Genomic DNA, 14,770 nt, shown 5'->3' on the forward strand with positions numbered 1-14,770 from the left:
CGAAATTTAACGAGCTTTTTCTCGAAATTTAATAACTTTAATCTCGAGATGGTTTTATTTTTTTATTATTGCTTGGCCCTAATCCTCTTCTGCAGGGATGCTCCGAAAATCCAACAAATCTAACGCCATTCCACCAGAGATAATTTTACAATCTCTTTACAAACTTTTTGAAGCGTCAAAAATCTGTCAATCTCTCATATTTCACTAAAATGTCTTTATATGTGTTCTGAAGATGAACGAAAGTCTTACAGGTTTGGAACAACATGAGGGTAAGTAATAAATGACAGAATTTTCATTTTTGGGTGAACTTTAATTTAAAAATATTTTTTAAATTGTTATGTAACATCTGTACAAGTTGTATTATCCTCATTTTTGTAGGGTAAAACGTAAAGGGGACCCGTTATGGAAAATTCAATTTTATATTGTTTTTGAACATAATTATGTGTCCGCAGTGTATGTACACAACCACCCTATTGTGCCAAAAGCCCATCCAACTCCATTTGTTATTTTCCTCATAAATCAGAAACAGTGGCTCAAAAAGAGTTGTTCAGGAATGATACACATCGGCTACGTTGACATGCACCCAAATAATCAATTTTTCCATCGGATTGACAGCTCAATTAGATTGAAAATGTTCATGTAAACACCTTAATCGATCTGACTGTGCTCGATCCGAATGAAATTTAGATCGAATTGGTGGTTTATTCCTTTTCTAATATGATCAAACAGCAAAAAATGACCATGCAAACGCTTGAATCTGACTACTTTCTCAATCGTATTGAGAAGTCTCTGGAGCACATGCGCAGTGCAATGTTGACACGCATTAGTGCGCAAGTTCACATTCAAGTCTTTCGTTTTTTTTTAAATGTTTTATTTGAACATTTAGTTTACACTATGGAACAACAAACTCAAAATATAACAACAACAATTAAGAATAACACCACACGTCTTTAGTTGTAAAGATGTATGCCAACAGGCAGTGGCGTAGCTGTATCCCTTCATCATAATATTGGAAATCTTTCCATTATAAAACAAGAAGGGGAACCAATGGATACCACACAAGAAGCAACGTGCAAACTTTGCGCAAGAGTTATGCCGATGAAAAAGTCTCAACCTCGATCAGTATTCACTACAGAAATTGAAAGTAAAAAGTGACAGAGCTGTCTGACGTTGCATAAATGGAGCATATTCTATCAAATTTCAACATAATATGCTGATAACGGTATATAACCGTCTTAATTTATTCCGTTATTTCTCTTGTGGCCGTACATATAGTGAAACAAATAAGAATAATAGTATTTTGTGTTAAACAGGTTGTTTTTTTTTTTTAAAAGTCGGAGCTTGAAGTAAAGCTGCGCTTAATTTTCATTCATGACTGCGGTGTTAGGAAATATTATAGCCTACACTCTTAATAATTTTCATTATAGGCCTATAATTCATTGTATAATAGATGTAAAAAAAATGTTTAAAACATTTTCAAAGATAGCGAATAGCCTAATCTTTTATAATCCTCACAGTACGTATGATATTAATTTAATAATAAAAGAAGCCGAACCTAATAGTTATAATAATAGACTAGAAGAATGTAACAGGCCTACATTAATTGGAAATACCAAATCCTCTTAATATTGCCAAGATTTGATGCTTTTGACAATATCTCTGGTTATCGTCGATACACGATCATCGTTTGTTGCCGAAACCCGCGTTACCGCAAGTGTGATTGATATGAGCGTGTGCGCAAAAGTTTTAATCGGAATGTATATAAAACACAAACGGATATTTGAATCAGATTACAATGTTTAGAGTACATGTAAACAGATCTGCAATCGGATTCATTTAATTCGCACTGACGAAAATTGGTGCATGTAAACGTAGCCATTGTGAAGTCATAATGTAACAGGCCCTGCCTATTACTGTATCAGCTCGATTAGCTTAGCTGCTCCCCTGAGTGAGTTTATGTCCTCGTTATAGCATCTAACAGCAGCATTCAAGTATGCTCTAATATTTTGAATTTGAACTGCAGTACCCATTTCAACCACTAGCTGTCAATATTACATACTGCACCTTTAAGCTCGATAAGACGTGGAAGAGAACTTTGTTTAGTGCTCATGCATCAGGCGCCGTATGACAGATGGCTTTCTGTGCGCATGTTTCAGATGTGTGTGGTCAGAAAACCACATATCAGTAAACTGATATGGCTTCAAAATGCTTGCAAACAATAAACTTTTATGATGATGAAGAACTGCAATGTCACAAGCATAACTATGATACAAATGATAAAAAAAAAAAAAAAAAAAAAAAAAAAAAAAGGTGTTTTGTTTGTTGTTGCTGGATTATCTGAGGTACGAGCTGTAAATGCTCCACCCTCTTCTGGAAAGCGGGGTGAGGAGCAGCAGCTCATTTGCATTTAAAGAGGTCATGAATTGAGAAATCAAATTTTCCCTGATCTTTTGACAAGTAAGAAGTTTGTACAATAAAAACATCCTGTAAGTTTCAGAATTCAAAACTCCTTGTTAGTTCAAAAACATATTTTTCTGAAACCAAGCTCCGAAGACGACTCGTTTCGGATTTTGTCACATTACGACGTAATAGTGCGATAAAAGTCTGCTTCTGCAGGATCAGATCAACACCTACTTTGACATCATTGCCTCTTTAGCCCCACCCACTGGGGCATTAGTGAGATGAGAAGGAGAGAAGAGAGATACAAGATCACGGACTGGACTAAAAATAACATTACTTTCCAAAGGATCCTAATGCTAGGAAAGTGGTTATTTATTTAAACTCTGCGAATGTCTCAGCAGAGCATTATATGTTTGTTCTGTACATTTAACTGTGCATTCTTTTGGTAAATCAATTTCAGTGCAGGCTTGGCAAACAGACTCTTGCTGCAAGATATGGACCAGAGAATAAAGCCACAATTAAGTAACTGTGTTAAAGGGTTAGTTCACCCAAAAAATGAAAATGATGTCATTAATGGCTCACCCTCATGTCGTTCCAAACCCGTAAGACCTCCGTTCATCTTCGGAACACAGTTTAAGATATTTTAGATTTAGTCCGAGAGCTTTCTGTCCCTTCATTGAAAATGTATGTACGGTATACTGTCCATGTCCAGAAAGGTAATAAAAACATCATCAAAGTCCATGTGACATCAGTGGGTTAGTTAGAATTTTTTTAAGCATCGAAAATACATTTTGGTCCAAAAATAACAAAAACTATGACTTTATTCAGCATTGTCTTCTCTTCCGGAATCCTTTCCATTTAATTGATTCCATTGAATCCTTTCATCTGTCGGCGTTGGTAATGCACTTTTACGTCACTGTGGCGATTAGGACATCCGCGACATGCATACTTACGCACCATTTTAAAAAATATAGCAATACCAAAATACAAACAATGTAGAATAGCTTGAATACAGCGTGCGTCTCCCTCAGACTGTAAACGAAGCTCGGGCGCACCAGATAACACGTCAGCAGCGTCTTACGTCAGCAGCGTCACTGCGGAGTCGTGAACCACACTCTGGAGCAGAAGGGGGCGGTAATGCACCAATAAGCTGGATGCCAATCGCCATAAAACAGGAAAGAAGAAGAAGAGTCGTCGTGAATGCGGATTGACAACAGACCTGGAAGAGAATACAACGCTGAATAAAGTCGTAGTTTTTGTTATTTTTGGACCAAAATGTATTTTCGATGCTTCAAAATGTCGCAGATGTCATAATCGCCAAAAAAAAAAAAACGGCGACCTAAAAGTGCATTACCAACGCCGACAGATGAAAGGATTCAATGGAATCAATTCAATGGAATCAATTCAATGGAATCAATTCAATGGAATCAATTCAATGGAAAGGATTCCGGAAGAGAATACAACGCTGAATAAAGTCGTAGATTTGTTATTTTTGGACCAAAATGTATTTTCGATGCTTCAACAAATTCTAACTGACCCTCTGATGTCACTGATGGATGTTTTTATTACCTTTCTGGACATGGACAGTCTACCGTACATACATTTTCAATGGAGGGACAGAAAGCTCTCGGACTAAATCTAAAATATCTTAAACTGTGTTCCGAAGATGAACGGAGGTCTTACGGGTTTGGAACGACATGAGGGTGAGTCATTAATGACATAATTTTTGGGTGAACTAACCCTTTAAATCTAATGTCTAGTCTGTGATCAGTGATTCTAATATATAATGATTCATGTTCAGTCAGATCTTCGTCTCAAAATCGTTTATTCCCGTTTACGCGTCAACAAATCAAGCCAGTGACTAAATGGTCAACTTCACGTTGTTTCTCTTAGAAGCATGAAAATTATTTTATGACAATCATGTTATTTAAATTCTGATTTATATATATCAAAGAATGCTCCCATTATAATCGCCAGAGCTGTCAATCAAACAGCGTGAGTTTATAATGAATATCTTATTTACATTGTGTTTGCACTGTTAGTTATGATGAAAGCATTCGTGAGAGTGCAGAAATCAAGTTACAATGATGACATTGGCTACAATGCTCGTCGCTGCAACTTTAACGCGACGGGAGTAGATCTAAATGTAATGCTATAAATCAACAATTTTCAAGATTAGTTAATCTCGACAGCTGTAATAGTAAAAAGGCAGTAAAAGTTTCTGAAAGAATTCCACATGTAATACTTATTTCATATGCAAAGACGTTAGCCAATCATAGCAGTGGGCATTTACATTGAAGTCTCACAGCAGACACGCCCCTTCCAGAGCGTTCAAATCAGATGGCTAAGTGCACCTTAGGAGACATTATAAAAAAAAAAAAAAAAAAAATGCAGTTCATGACCCCTTTAAAGATACACACATGAAAACAGCATGTTTAGCTTCCACCCAATTACAACATGGAATGATCTGTGGGGTATTTTGAGCTTAAACTTCACAGACACATTCTGGGGACACCAGAGACTTATATTACATCTTATGAAAGGGGGCATAATAGATCCCTTTCAAATATTATTTATTATTAAAATATAAATATTATTAATATTATAGACTGAGTTAGAACTTAACTTTTACTAAAGGAGACCTATTATGCAAAATTCACTTTTACATGGTGTTTGAACACTGATGTGTGTCCACAGTGTATAAACAACCAGCCTATAATCGTAAAAATCCACCCACTCCTTTTTTTTAATATAATCCCCATAAATCTGAAGCTGTGTTTAAAAAATACGCTGTTACAAATTTCCCTCCATAGTGACGTCACAGTAGGGGGAAATCTGGAAAAGCGTATTTTCAGACACTGCATGCCCCGCTCATGACTGCTGACGCATTTTCCATTAGCATCCCAGCCATTAGCATATCAATGAATCTCCATAGACTCCTGACATCTGAGCCTCCGAGGACACAGTGGATGAATTTCATTTATGAAGGAAATGTGCCAAAGAAATTAGATAAATTCATATGTTTGTGCAGATCATTTTACTCATACGTGGGTCAGTTCAACGCTGGATATGCACAAAGGTTGATTCTGAAAGATGGGTCGATACAAACGGTTTGCGCTCAAACTTCTAATCCTGAACAAGCATTGCACTTTTTATTTTTTATGAATGTTCCCAAATCGCGTTTCTGAATTGTGCTTGTTAACATGCTGTACAGCCAATGTGACTAAAGATGATTATATAAATTATAACCGTAATTAAACAAAATGATACCTGTTCTATCTCCATGCAGCATACAGTATATTCTGTGGCACTGTAGGCATCCTACTACAGTTCCCAAATGAGCACCTATACAACAATTTATAGATGATCATGATGGAACATGCTAATCGATAAGTTAAATAAAGTTAACTCCACAACAACTACATAAATTCATCAACTAACCATTCAGAAATGTTGTAATGTTCTTCCTGATTCTCTCCATCTGTGTCAGACTCAGTTTTGAACAAATAAGGCTGAACACCGCTACTAACAATTTCTGACATTTTGGCTGCGTGAGATTCTCCATTTTTGTTGTTGCCTCTGACGAACAAGCTGTTAAGTTTCAGCCCCCTCACTGAAATTGATCCACCCTCCACCCAAGAATATGTCTGACCTGAAGAATCAAAGCTGTATCATATACTTAGAAATACTGTATATGAGCTCTATCAAGCTTATAGCCATGTGAAATGGCTCTACTGTATATCTACATCAGACGGACTACAGTGTGAAAAGACTGCATGTGTGTTTCTTGAAAATATTAAACACTAATTTTATATATATTGTCTTTCAACAATTCAAGCACTTTTCAAGTACCTCTTCAAAAAGTCAAATTCAAGTATTTCAAGAACTTTAAGCACCTTGTATTAACCCTGGTTCATGTTTAATTCAAGCACCTATGTATCTTATCACATACTTTCCAGTCCTTGAATGTCCCAAAATGTCTGAAATTCAAGTACTTTCAAGAGGCATGGGAACCCTGTGGGGAGAACATGCAATCTCCACACAGAAAGGCTTCCTGGCTGAGACGCGACTCAAACCAGAGACCTTTCTTGCTACCCCACTGAGCCACCGTGCCTACCTTTAATACATACAGTACAGTCCAAAAGTTTGGAACCACTAAGATTTTTAATGTTTTTAAAAGAAGTTTCGTCTGCTCACCAATGCTACATTTAATTAATTAAAAATACAGTAAAAAGCAGTAATATTGTGAAATATTATTACAATTTAAAATAACTGTGTACTATTTAAATATATTTGACAAAGTAATTTATTCCTGTGATGCAATGCTGAATTTTCAGCATCGTTACTCCAGTCTTCAGTGTCACATGATCCTTCAGAAATCATTCTAATATGCTGATTTGCTGCTCAATAAACATTTATGATTATTTTCAATGTTGAAAACAGTTGTGTACTTTTTTTTCAGGATTCCTTGATGAATAGAAAGTTCAAAAGAACAGCATTTATCTGAAATACAAAGCTTCTGTAGCATTATACACTACCGTTCAAAAGTTTGGGGTCAGTAAGATTTTTATTTATTTATTTATTTTTTTTGAAAAAAGAAATGAATACTTTTATTCAGCAAGGATGCATTAAATCAATCAAAAGTGGCAGTAAAGACATTTATAATGTTATAAAAGATTAGATTTCAGATAAACACTGTTCTTTTGAACTTTCTATTCATCAAATAATCCTGAAAAAAAATATTGTACACAAATATTTTGTACAATTGTACACATTAAATGTTTCTTGAGCAGCAGATCAGCATATTAGAATGATTTCTGAAGGATCATGTGACACTGAAGACTGGAGTAATGATGCTGAAAATTCAGCTTTGCCATCACAGGAATAAATTACTTTGTGAAATATATTCAAATAGAAAACAGTTATTTTAAATTGTAATAATATTTCACAATATTACTGTTTTTTACTGTATTTTTAATTAAATAAATGTAGCCTTGGTGAGCAGACGAAACTCTTTTAAAAACATTAAAAATCTTAGTGGTTCCAAACTTTTGGACTGTACTGTATTATGTAAAAGAAATATATATAAATTTAATTGCAGAAACTATATATATTTATGAGAGTGTGTGTGAATACATATATTTGAAATAATAATAAAGAAAGGTACAGACCTCCACTTTTCCTCTGGTGAGAGCTGGGACAGATCAATCTGTTGAAATATGAGTGATTTCAGCAATTAGTTACAGAAAAATTTAAGCAGAAGTGCACATCAACATTACACTGTAACCTTAGGCTAAAATGCATTCAATTACTTTTTTCCATATCACAAACTTCGTCCACATATATTTATCTAACAGGGAAAGCTTCATCGTGGACGCCCTTCCAGCATATGTGGACCCTCGCCAGTGAATCTAGTGCTTCTCGACAGTGAGTTCTGTTAGGACCGCGAGTAACTTTGACCCTGTTTCCATCTGTAATTAAGATGCGTTTTGGTAGATCGGATCACAAGTAGATGAGGGAGACACGTATCCGTTTACACCTGGTGTTTTAATCCATCTCTTTTGTCCACTTTCAAATACTTCTGTCCTGATTTCTTTGAGTGGAGGGTAAATGGGTCTATGGGTGGGTAAATGTATGGGCTTTTTACAGATCTTTCAATCTAATGGACAAAAAAAGCTTGCGCAATTTACATATGAACTCGCCCGGAGATGATGGAAAAACATATGGAGCACATCAGCTTAAGTTTCTGCTCTGACAGCCACAAGACCAGCTCAACACTGTGAGTGCGTTAGAAATCAGGAATGGTGAGAGAACATTGTGCTTGGTACATTTTTCATCTTCAGACCAAACTTGGCACTTCGGCCAACAAAGTTTAAATCCCGTCTAGCTAGCACACTTCCCATAATGTTTACACAGTAGGCGGAGAGTAGGCGGTCTTTTGTGGCCGTTCAAACACATTCAACCACATGAGCTTTTACACTACGAAAGCAATAAGTTTGAATGTGTTTGACTACCTCTGGAAGTGGCCGAATGTGGACAAGCTCAAAGTGTTTTAGACCTTGTTTACACCTGTATTTAGCATCGACCAAAACACATCTTAATACCAGGTGTAAACAAGGCCTTTGTTTTAAGAACTGCAATCTTTTGTAGAAGTCTGTGGCAGTTTGTGCAGCAAGTAGTCAAGTCACATTTATTTATATAGTGCTTTTTACAATGCAGATTGTGTCAAAGCAGCTTTACAGTGATAAAGGGAACATAATTTGGCTGAACAGCAGCTCTAGAAGAAAACTATGTCACTGTCCAGCTTAAGTAAGTTTGGTATTCATTCAATTCTACTGTAAAAAAACATTAGATATTAATTTAGTTCATTTATCTATACAGCAGCTCTGGAGAAAACAGTAAAGTCATCGTCCAGCTCTCATATAATGGTGTCAGTGCAGGCAGATTCTGAACCAGATGGAGGCATTTTTGTCTGAATATAGGCAGCTGTGTTGTCCCGTCCCAGGAATGTATGCTGCTGGCAGTGGGAGGCTGGTCAGATAAAAATTCCCCTTTTGTGCTGTAATATTACAGTTCAAAGGTTTCTAATTTTAGTGTCGGTTCCAAGCTGTTGTAGTTTGAACGCTGTGCTGATTTGCTGAAGTTAAAATTAGGAGATAAAATACAAATGCAAGAGCAAAGTGCTGAGCAGCATCTGAACAGTAGATAGTAGGCAGGAAGTAAATTCAATGTATTTGCTTTAACAATACATATGGTTAAGCATTTCTACAAGGACAACCTCATACCTCATACAGTATGTAAATTCTAGTTAAAGGGGTGGTATAATGCCATTTTTACAAGATGTAAAATAAGTCTCTGATGTGCCCAGAGTGTGTATGTGAAGTTTTAGCTCAAAATATCCCACAGATCATTTTTTATAGCATGTTAAAGGATTAGTCCACTTTCAAATAATATTTTTCCTGATAATTTACTCACCCCCATATCATCCAAGATGTTCATGTCTTTCTTTCTTCAGTCAAAAAGAAATTAAGGTTTTTGATGAAAACATTCCAGGATTATTCTCCTTATAGTGGACTTCACTGAATCCCAAACGTTTGAAGGTCAAAATTACAGTTTCAGTGCAGCTTCAAAGGGCTTTAAACGATACCAGACAAGGAATAAGGGTCTTATCTAGAAAAACCATCGGTCATTTTCTTGCCTTCCCTATTCTACTTACGGAAAAAACGGAGCTGGCGCCGTGTTCGTTCCCTAAGTTGAATAGGGAAGGCGTAGGACATACAGCGTAAGCTTTTTGAAGAATATGGAAAGTGGAAGCACTTGCAAAGACGATCATTTGTGTTTATAAAGCATATACAGTTGTATTTTTTATTTTTTTTTTAAGAAAATGACGATCATTTCTCTAGATAAGACCCTTATTCCTCGTCTGGTATCGTTTAAAGCCCTTTGAAGCTGCACTGAAACTAATTTTGACCTTCAATCGTTTGGAGGCCATTTAAGTCCACTATAAGGAGAATAATCCTGGAATGTTTTCATCAAAAACCTTAATTTCTTTTTGACTGACGAAAGAAAGACATGGACATCTTGGATGACATGGAGGGTGAGTAAATTATCAGGAAATTTTCATTCAGAAGTGAACTAATCCTTTAAATTTGTCACTTTTTGAGGGTGAGCAAAAAAAAAAAGTTTTTGTGTGTGTCCCTTTAAATGCAAATAAGCTGCTTGCTTCTAAGCAGAGGGCGGGGTTTCAAGAGTTCGTGTTAGCAGTGTCGATTACTTCATGAAGACACACTGAAAATGTCAGAAACCATTCAGCTTTTTATGTTCAAACCGAAGTCAGACAATGATGGAAAGACTCAAGAAGAAGTGACAACATGTAGAATGCAACAGGACGTTTCTGAATGGTTAGTTGCTTAATTTATGTAGCTGATGTGGGATATCTTAAAGTCATTGATTAGCATATTCTGTCATGATAATCTATAAATCGCTCATGTGGAAACTGTTGTAGCTGTAACTGCTGTATCTCTACAGAGCCAGAGAATATATGCTGCATGAAGATGGAACAGGTATAGTCTAGTTTAATTACGGTTATAACTTATGTTGGCATCTTGCTTTTATGATATGCTATTATATGTGTTACTTACTGTATTGCAATAACATGGCCTCACCCCCTTTTTTGCCTGTTCTTGGGGGCGGGGTTTATGTAAATTTTAGGGTTATTGATGTCACCAACCTGGGAAGAAGCTTGTTGTATTCCCTACCAGCCATTTGTTGTAGTCCTTAGAGAATTCTTTAAAAGAAAATATCTCTCTTTGCATTGAACTTTGAGCGTCGTAACTTTGCAGATGTTGTTTATGCTCCAACAGCAACATTACACACTAACTAAAGTTAAAAAGATGAAATCATAATAACCACCCCTTTAAGGAAAATCTCTCAACTAAATCTGTAAACTATACAGGGAAGAGGGAACCCTGTCAGCACATTACTATAATATTAAAAGGTTAAAATTAACAACATAGTACATATTCAAATGCTATTTTTTAGGGATGCACAATATATCAGTCACCATATCGGTATCAGCAGATATGTTCATTTTTGATGTTACCATTATCGAAAAAAAAATAGGCCGATTATATTAAAGCTGATAAATAATGGATTTTTCCTTCAGCTAAGACTCTTCAGATGTGCACTGTTCCACATGATGGTTTTAAATAGCTTGAAATATTACTGGAATCACTTTGAAAAGGAAAACACAGTAAAGTGCTACATGTGCAGTGCACATCTCACTTAGGTTTTGTTGAGTTAATTAACCCACTAACAAAGCGTTTCAGTTTACCGGTGTTCATTCAGCTCTACAGCGCACGCAGCTCAAACAGCAATGCTGTTATTTTAAAATGTAATATTAACTTTAAGTGTTAGTTTTTCAAATACATTGATCCATTATTAATAATAACTGTCCCTTTTATTTCTCGTATTATCATCATCATCATCAACAATATGGTTATTCCATTTTATTTATCCATGGCACTTATGCATTCTCTTTTATAAGTGTTGTCCAAAGATTAGTTTTCATTAGACATTTTTTTATTTCTTTGTAAGGCAATACTTACAAACTTACAAATTTTTTTTTTTTTTGATAAATAAATTTGGTCATCAGAGTGTAAAATTAATTTTAAAAGTTAAAGGGGACCTATTATGCTAAATTCACTTAAGGTGTTCGAACACGTGTGCCCACAGTGTGTCAACAACCAGCCTATAATGGTAAAAATCCCCCCATATATTTTTTTTACAATCCCCATTATACATAAACAGTCTCTCCAAATGCACGATTCTAAAAATATGTGAAATGTGCCGAAGAAAGATGGTTGAAGTGTTAAATATTTGTACAAATCATTTTACGGCCCTTTTGCTTCACAAACGAGGGTCAGTTCAGTTCAATGCTGGATTTGCACAAAAGATTAACATGACAGTACATGCTAGTCGATGAGCTGAATGAATCAGTCTCTCCATTAGTGTCCAACTCCAGTTCAAACACATAAGGCTGAAAGCTGCTACTGTCAATTTCTGACATTTTCGCTGCGTAAGATTCTCCAGTTTTGTTGTTGAAGCACAAGCTTTTAAAGCACCGCCCTCTTCTGGAAAGGGGGTGGGGTGCAGCAGCTCATTTGCATTTAAAGTGATGTTTGATTTACGTTGAAGTGCTTGGGACATGGCTTTTAATGCTGAGACTTTTGTTTTTAAAATTATATCATAAAACAATAAAAAAAATATATCAAAAGTTACATTTATTGGCCAAATAGGGCTGTTCAATGATAATCGTGATTATCGTGTACAAAATAAGAGTCTGTGTTTACATGATATGTGTGTTTGTTTTGCGTATTATGTATATAAATACACACACACATATATATTTAAGATATATATATATATATATAAATAAATGTAATTTTTTTCTTATAAGTATAAGTTTTTCTTAAACGTATACATGTATATTTATTTATATATACATAATTATACACAAAACAAACACGCATATATTACGTAAACACAGACTCTTATTTTGTACACGATAATCACGATTATCGTTGAACAACCCTACTTTCAAATATATTGGTATTGGCCAAAATATTAATACCGGTGCCAAAGTATTCCATACTGCAAATTTTAACTTCTTTTTCGACGGGGAATAGAGATTAAAAATAACATCCTGACATTTTCTCCACTGTATGTGTGTGGGTGGAGCAAGAGTCTAAGCAGTCAAGTGGAAAGAAGTTGCTTATGCGCCGGTGAGATTCTCTGTCTGATTCATTTTTTTTCTCCACTACGCAAATGTGCACAATATGATAATCGTAAGTGTCAATATCGTGATATATAGTCGATTTATCATTACAACCCTATCTGTGACACTTCACGTTTTATGTTTTTTAATCTTATTAATTGTGGTTACACTTTATTTCAAAGGTCTACTTTAAACATTCTACTTACTATAAGTAATTTGTCAACTACACGTCAAATAACTCTCAGGCCCGGATTTACAGACAGGGCTTAGATTAAACCAGGATTAGGCCTTAGTTCAATTAGGGCATTTAAGTAGCTTTTATAAATGTTCACTAGAAAAAAAAAAAAGAAAAAAAAAGAAAAAAAGAAAAAAAAACACATTACTGGTGTGCATCTTGAGACAAATCAATGGTACTCACATATTTATGATGTATCAGTACAGGTTGCTTACAGGTAAAACGGCTCAAACATGCATTTTAGTCTGGGACTAGGCTTAAGCCTTGTCTGTGATACCAGGGGTCAGAGTATTAGTAGACTGTAGAATAAGTTGACATGCAGTTGCAAAGTTACTTACAATCAGTGGAATGTCTGTTGGAGAGCATCAAAATAAAGTGCTAGCAGATATTATAGGCAAAATATAGAAGATTTTTGGACTGAAATATCCAAAAACCTTTAGAACAATGTTATATATTTTGTCGAGTTTACGGATGCTCCGATCGATGATATGCTGCTTGGCTAAAGCTATAGGACTTCAGGGATCCGATCATGATGCAGCGTTTTCAACATCATTTGAAAGTTCAACCAAAAACTGGATCTCGGGTATGGTGGATAGGGGCACTGTGTAGAGACCAATCGGATACGGCTTTACAGCTGGAGCGTGCTTGGATTGGATTGATTGCTCAGATTGACAGGTCTTGATTTACCGTGCACCATATAATAGGAGCGCACAGCTGAAACAGTGCTGGAAGATCATTACTCATCAACCACAATATTATTACTTGTTGCATATTCTATGTAAATATTAATATATTTTACACATTCAAGTACTAGCTAAGAGAATAGATTTTAATTTGACTATTGCCCTTAGATAAAAAAAAAAGCAGTTCCGAACCATGGTATTTATCCGCATATCGAACTTCAAAGAGGAATCAAAAATTAGTCCCAAGTACTTTACTTGACCCTGCAGGTAACTACCCCATGAGTCCAAGTTATCATTTACATTCATATTACAAACTGTACGACTAAAAATATCTGTTTTCCGCTCGTTCAACTGGACAAGATTATTGGCCATCCATGTTTTTACTTCCTCCAGACACCTAAAGAGTATTGCACTTCAGTCCTTGCTATTCAGTCTCAAAGGCAAGTAAATTTGAGTGATGCATGCATATAGATGGTAGGAGATCACGTGGGTTTTTTTTTTTTTTTTTTAAATCATTCCCAAATTGAGCATACAGTGTGATAACAAAACTGGACCCAAAACGAATCCTTGTGGGACCACACAGGTAATGGGCACTGGGGAAGAATTTATTTACCAATCTTCACTCTAAAAGATCTTTGCTCCAAGTAAAAGGAAAACCATTTAAGAATCATTCCCTGGATTCCAACAAACTGTTTTAAGCAGCTCAGGAGTAAAAGATCAATGGTATCAAAAGCTGGTGAGCAATCCAATAGAATTAATGTTGCATGATTACCGGCGTTACTGAATAGCAGAAGGTCATTTACAACAAGGCAGACTCAGTACTATGCCCTAAAACCAGATTGGAATTTATCTAAAATATTTTGGTTAAAAAAAGTAGATAATTGTCCGGAGCAGGTTATGTTCAGAGAGCAAGTTGCTATGGCTACTTTACATAGCCATTTTCCTCTTTTTTTGGAACGGAAAGTTGAGGTTATCCTCTTACTTACTCTTAATCATACCCAGGTATGTCACATAACCTGCTTTCTGGAATAGCACCCAGAATAGCACACATTTCCCCCATTTACACATTCAAAGCAACTTGCACTGACATATCTTAAAATAAGTCAGTGCCATTGTTTTGTCTCAAGATGCACACCAGTAATGTTTTTTTTTTTTTTTTTTTCTGGTGTACTTTTA

General features: G+C 35.6%; 1 protein-coding gene across 4 annotated transcripts in view; it reads right to left on the reverse strand.

Moving 5' to 3' along the window:
- Positions 1–14,770, reverse strand: part of rnf121 (ring finger protein 121) — a 38,915-nt gene that overhangs the window by 22,174 nt on the left and 1,971 nt on the right. The window contains exons 2-3 of one of the 4 annotated variants that reach the window (XM_048166009.1): positions 7,572–7,609; positions 5,671–5,745 (exon numbers count right to left, since the gene is read on the reverse strand). In XM_048166009.1, the coding sequence (XP_048021966.1) occupies positions 5,671–5,745; positions 7,572–7,609 (113 nt within the window). Of the gene's footprint in view, positions 1–5,670; positions 5,746–5,841; positions 5,981–7,571; positions 7,610–14,770 lie in introns of those variants that run through there. The other 3 variants (XM_048166007.1, XM_048166006.1, XM_048166010.1) reach the window with 3 other exon arrangements.

This window comes from Megalobrama amblycephala, linkage group LG18 (assembly GCF_018812025.1).
Source record: "Megalobrama amblycephala isolate DHTTF-2021 linkage group LG18, ASM1881202v1, whole genome shotgun sequence".
Lineage (NCBI taxonomy): Eukaryota > Metazoa > Chordata > Actinopteri > Cypriniformes > Xenocyprididae > Megalobrama > Megalobrama amblycephala.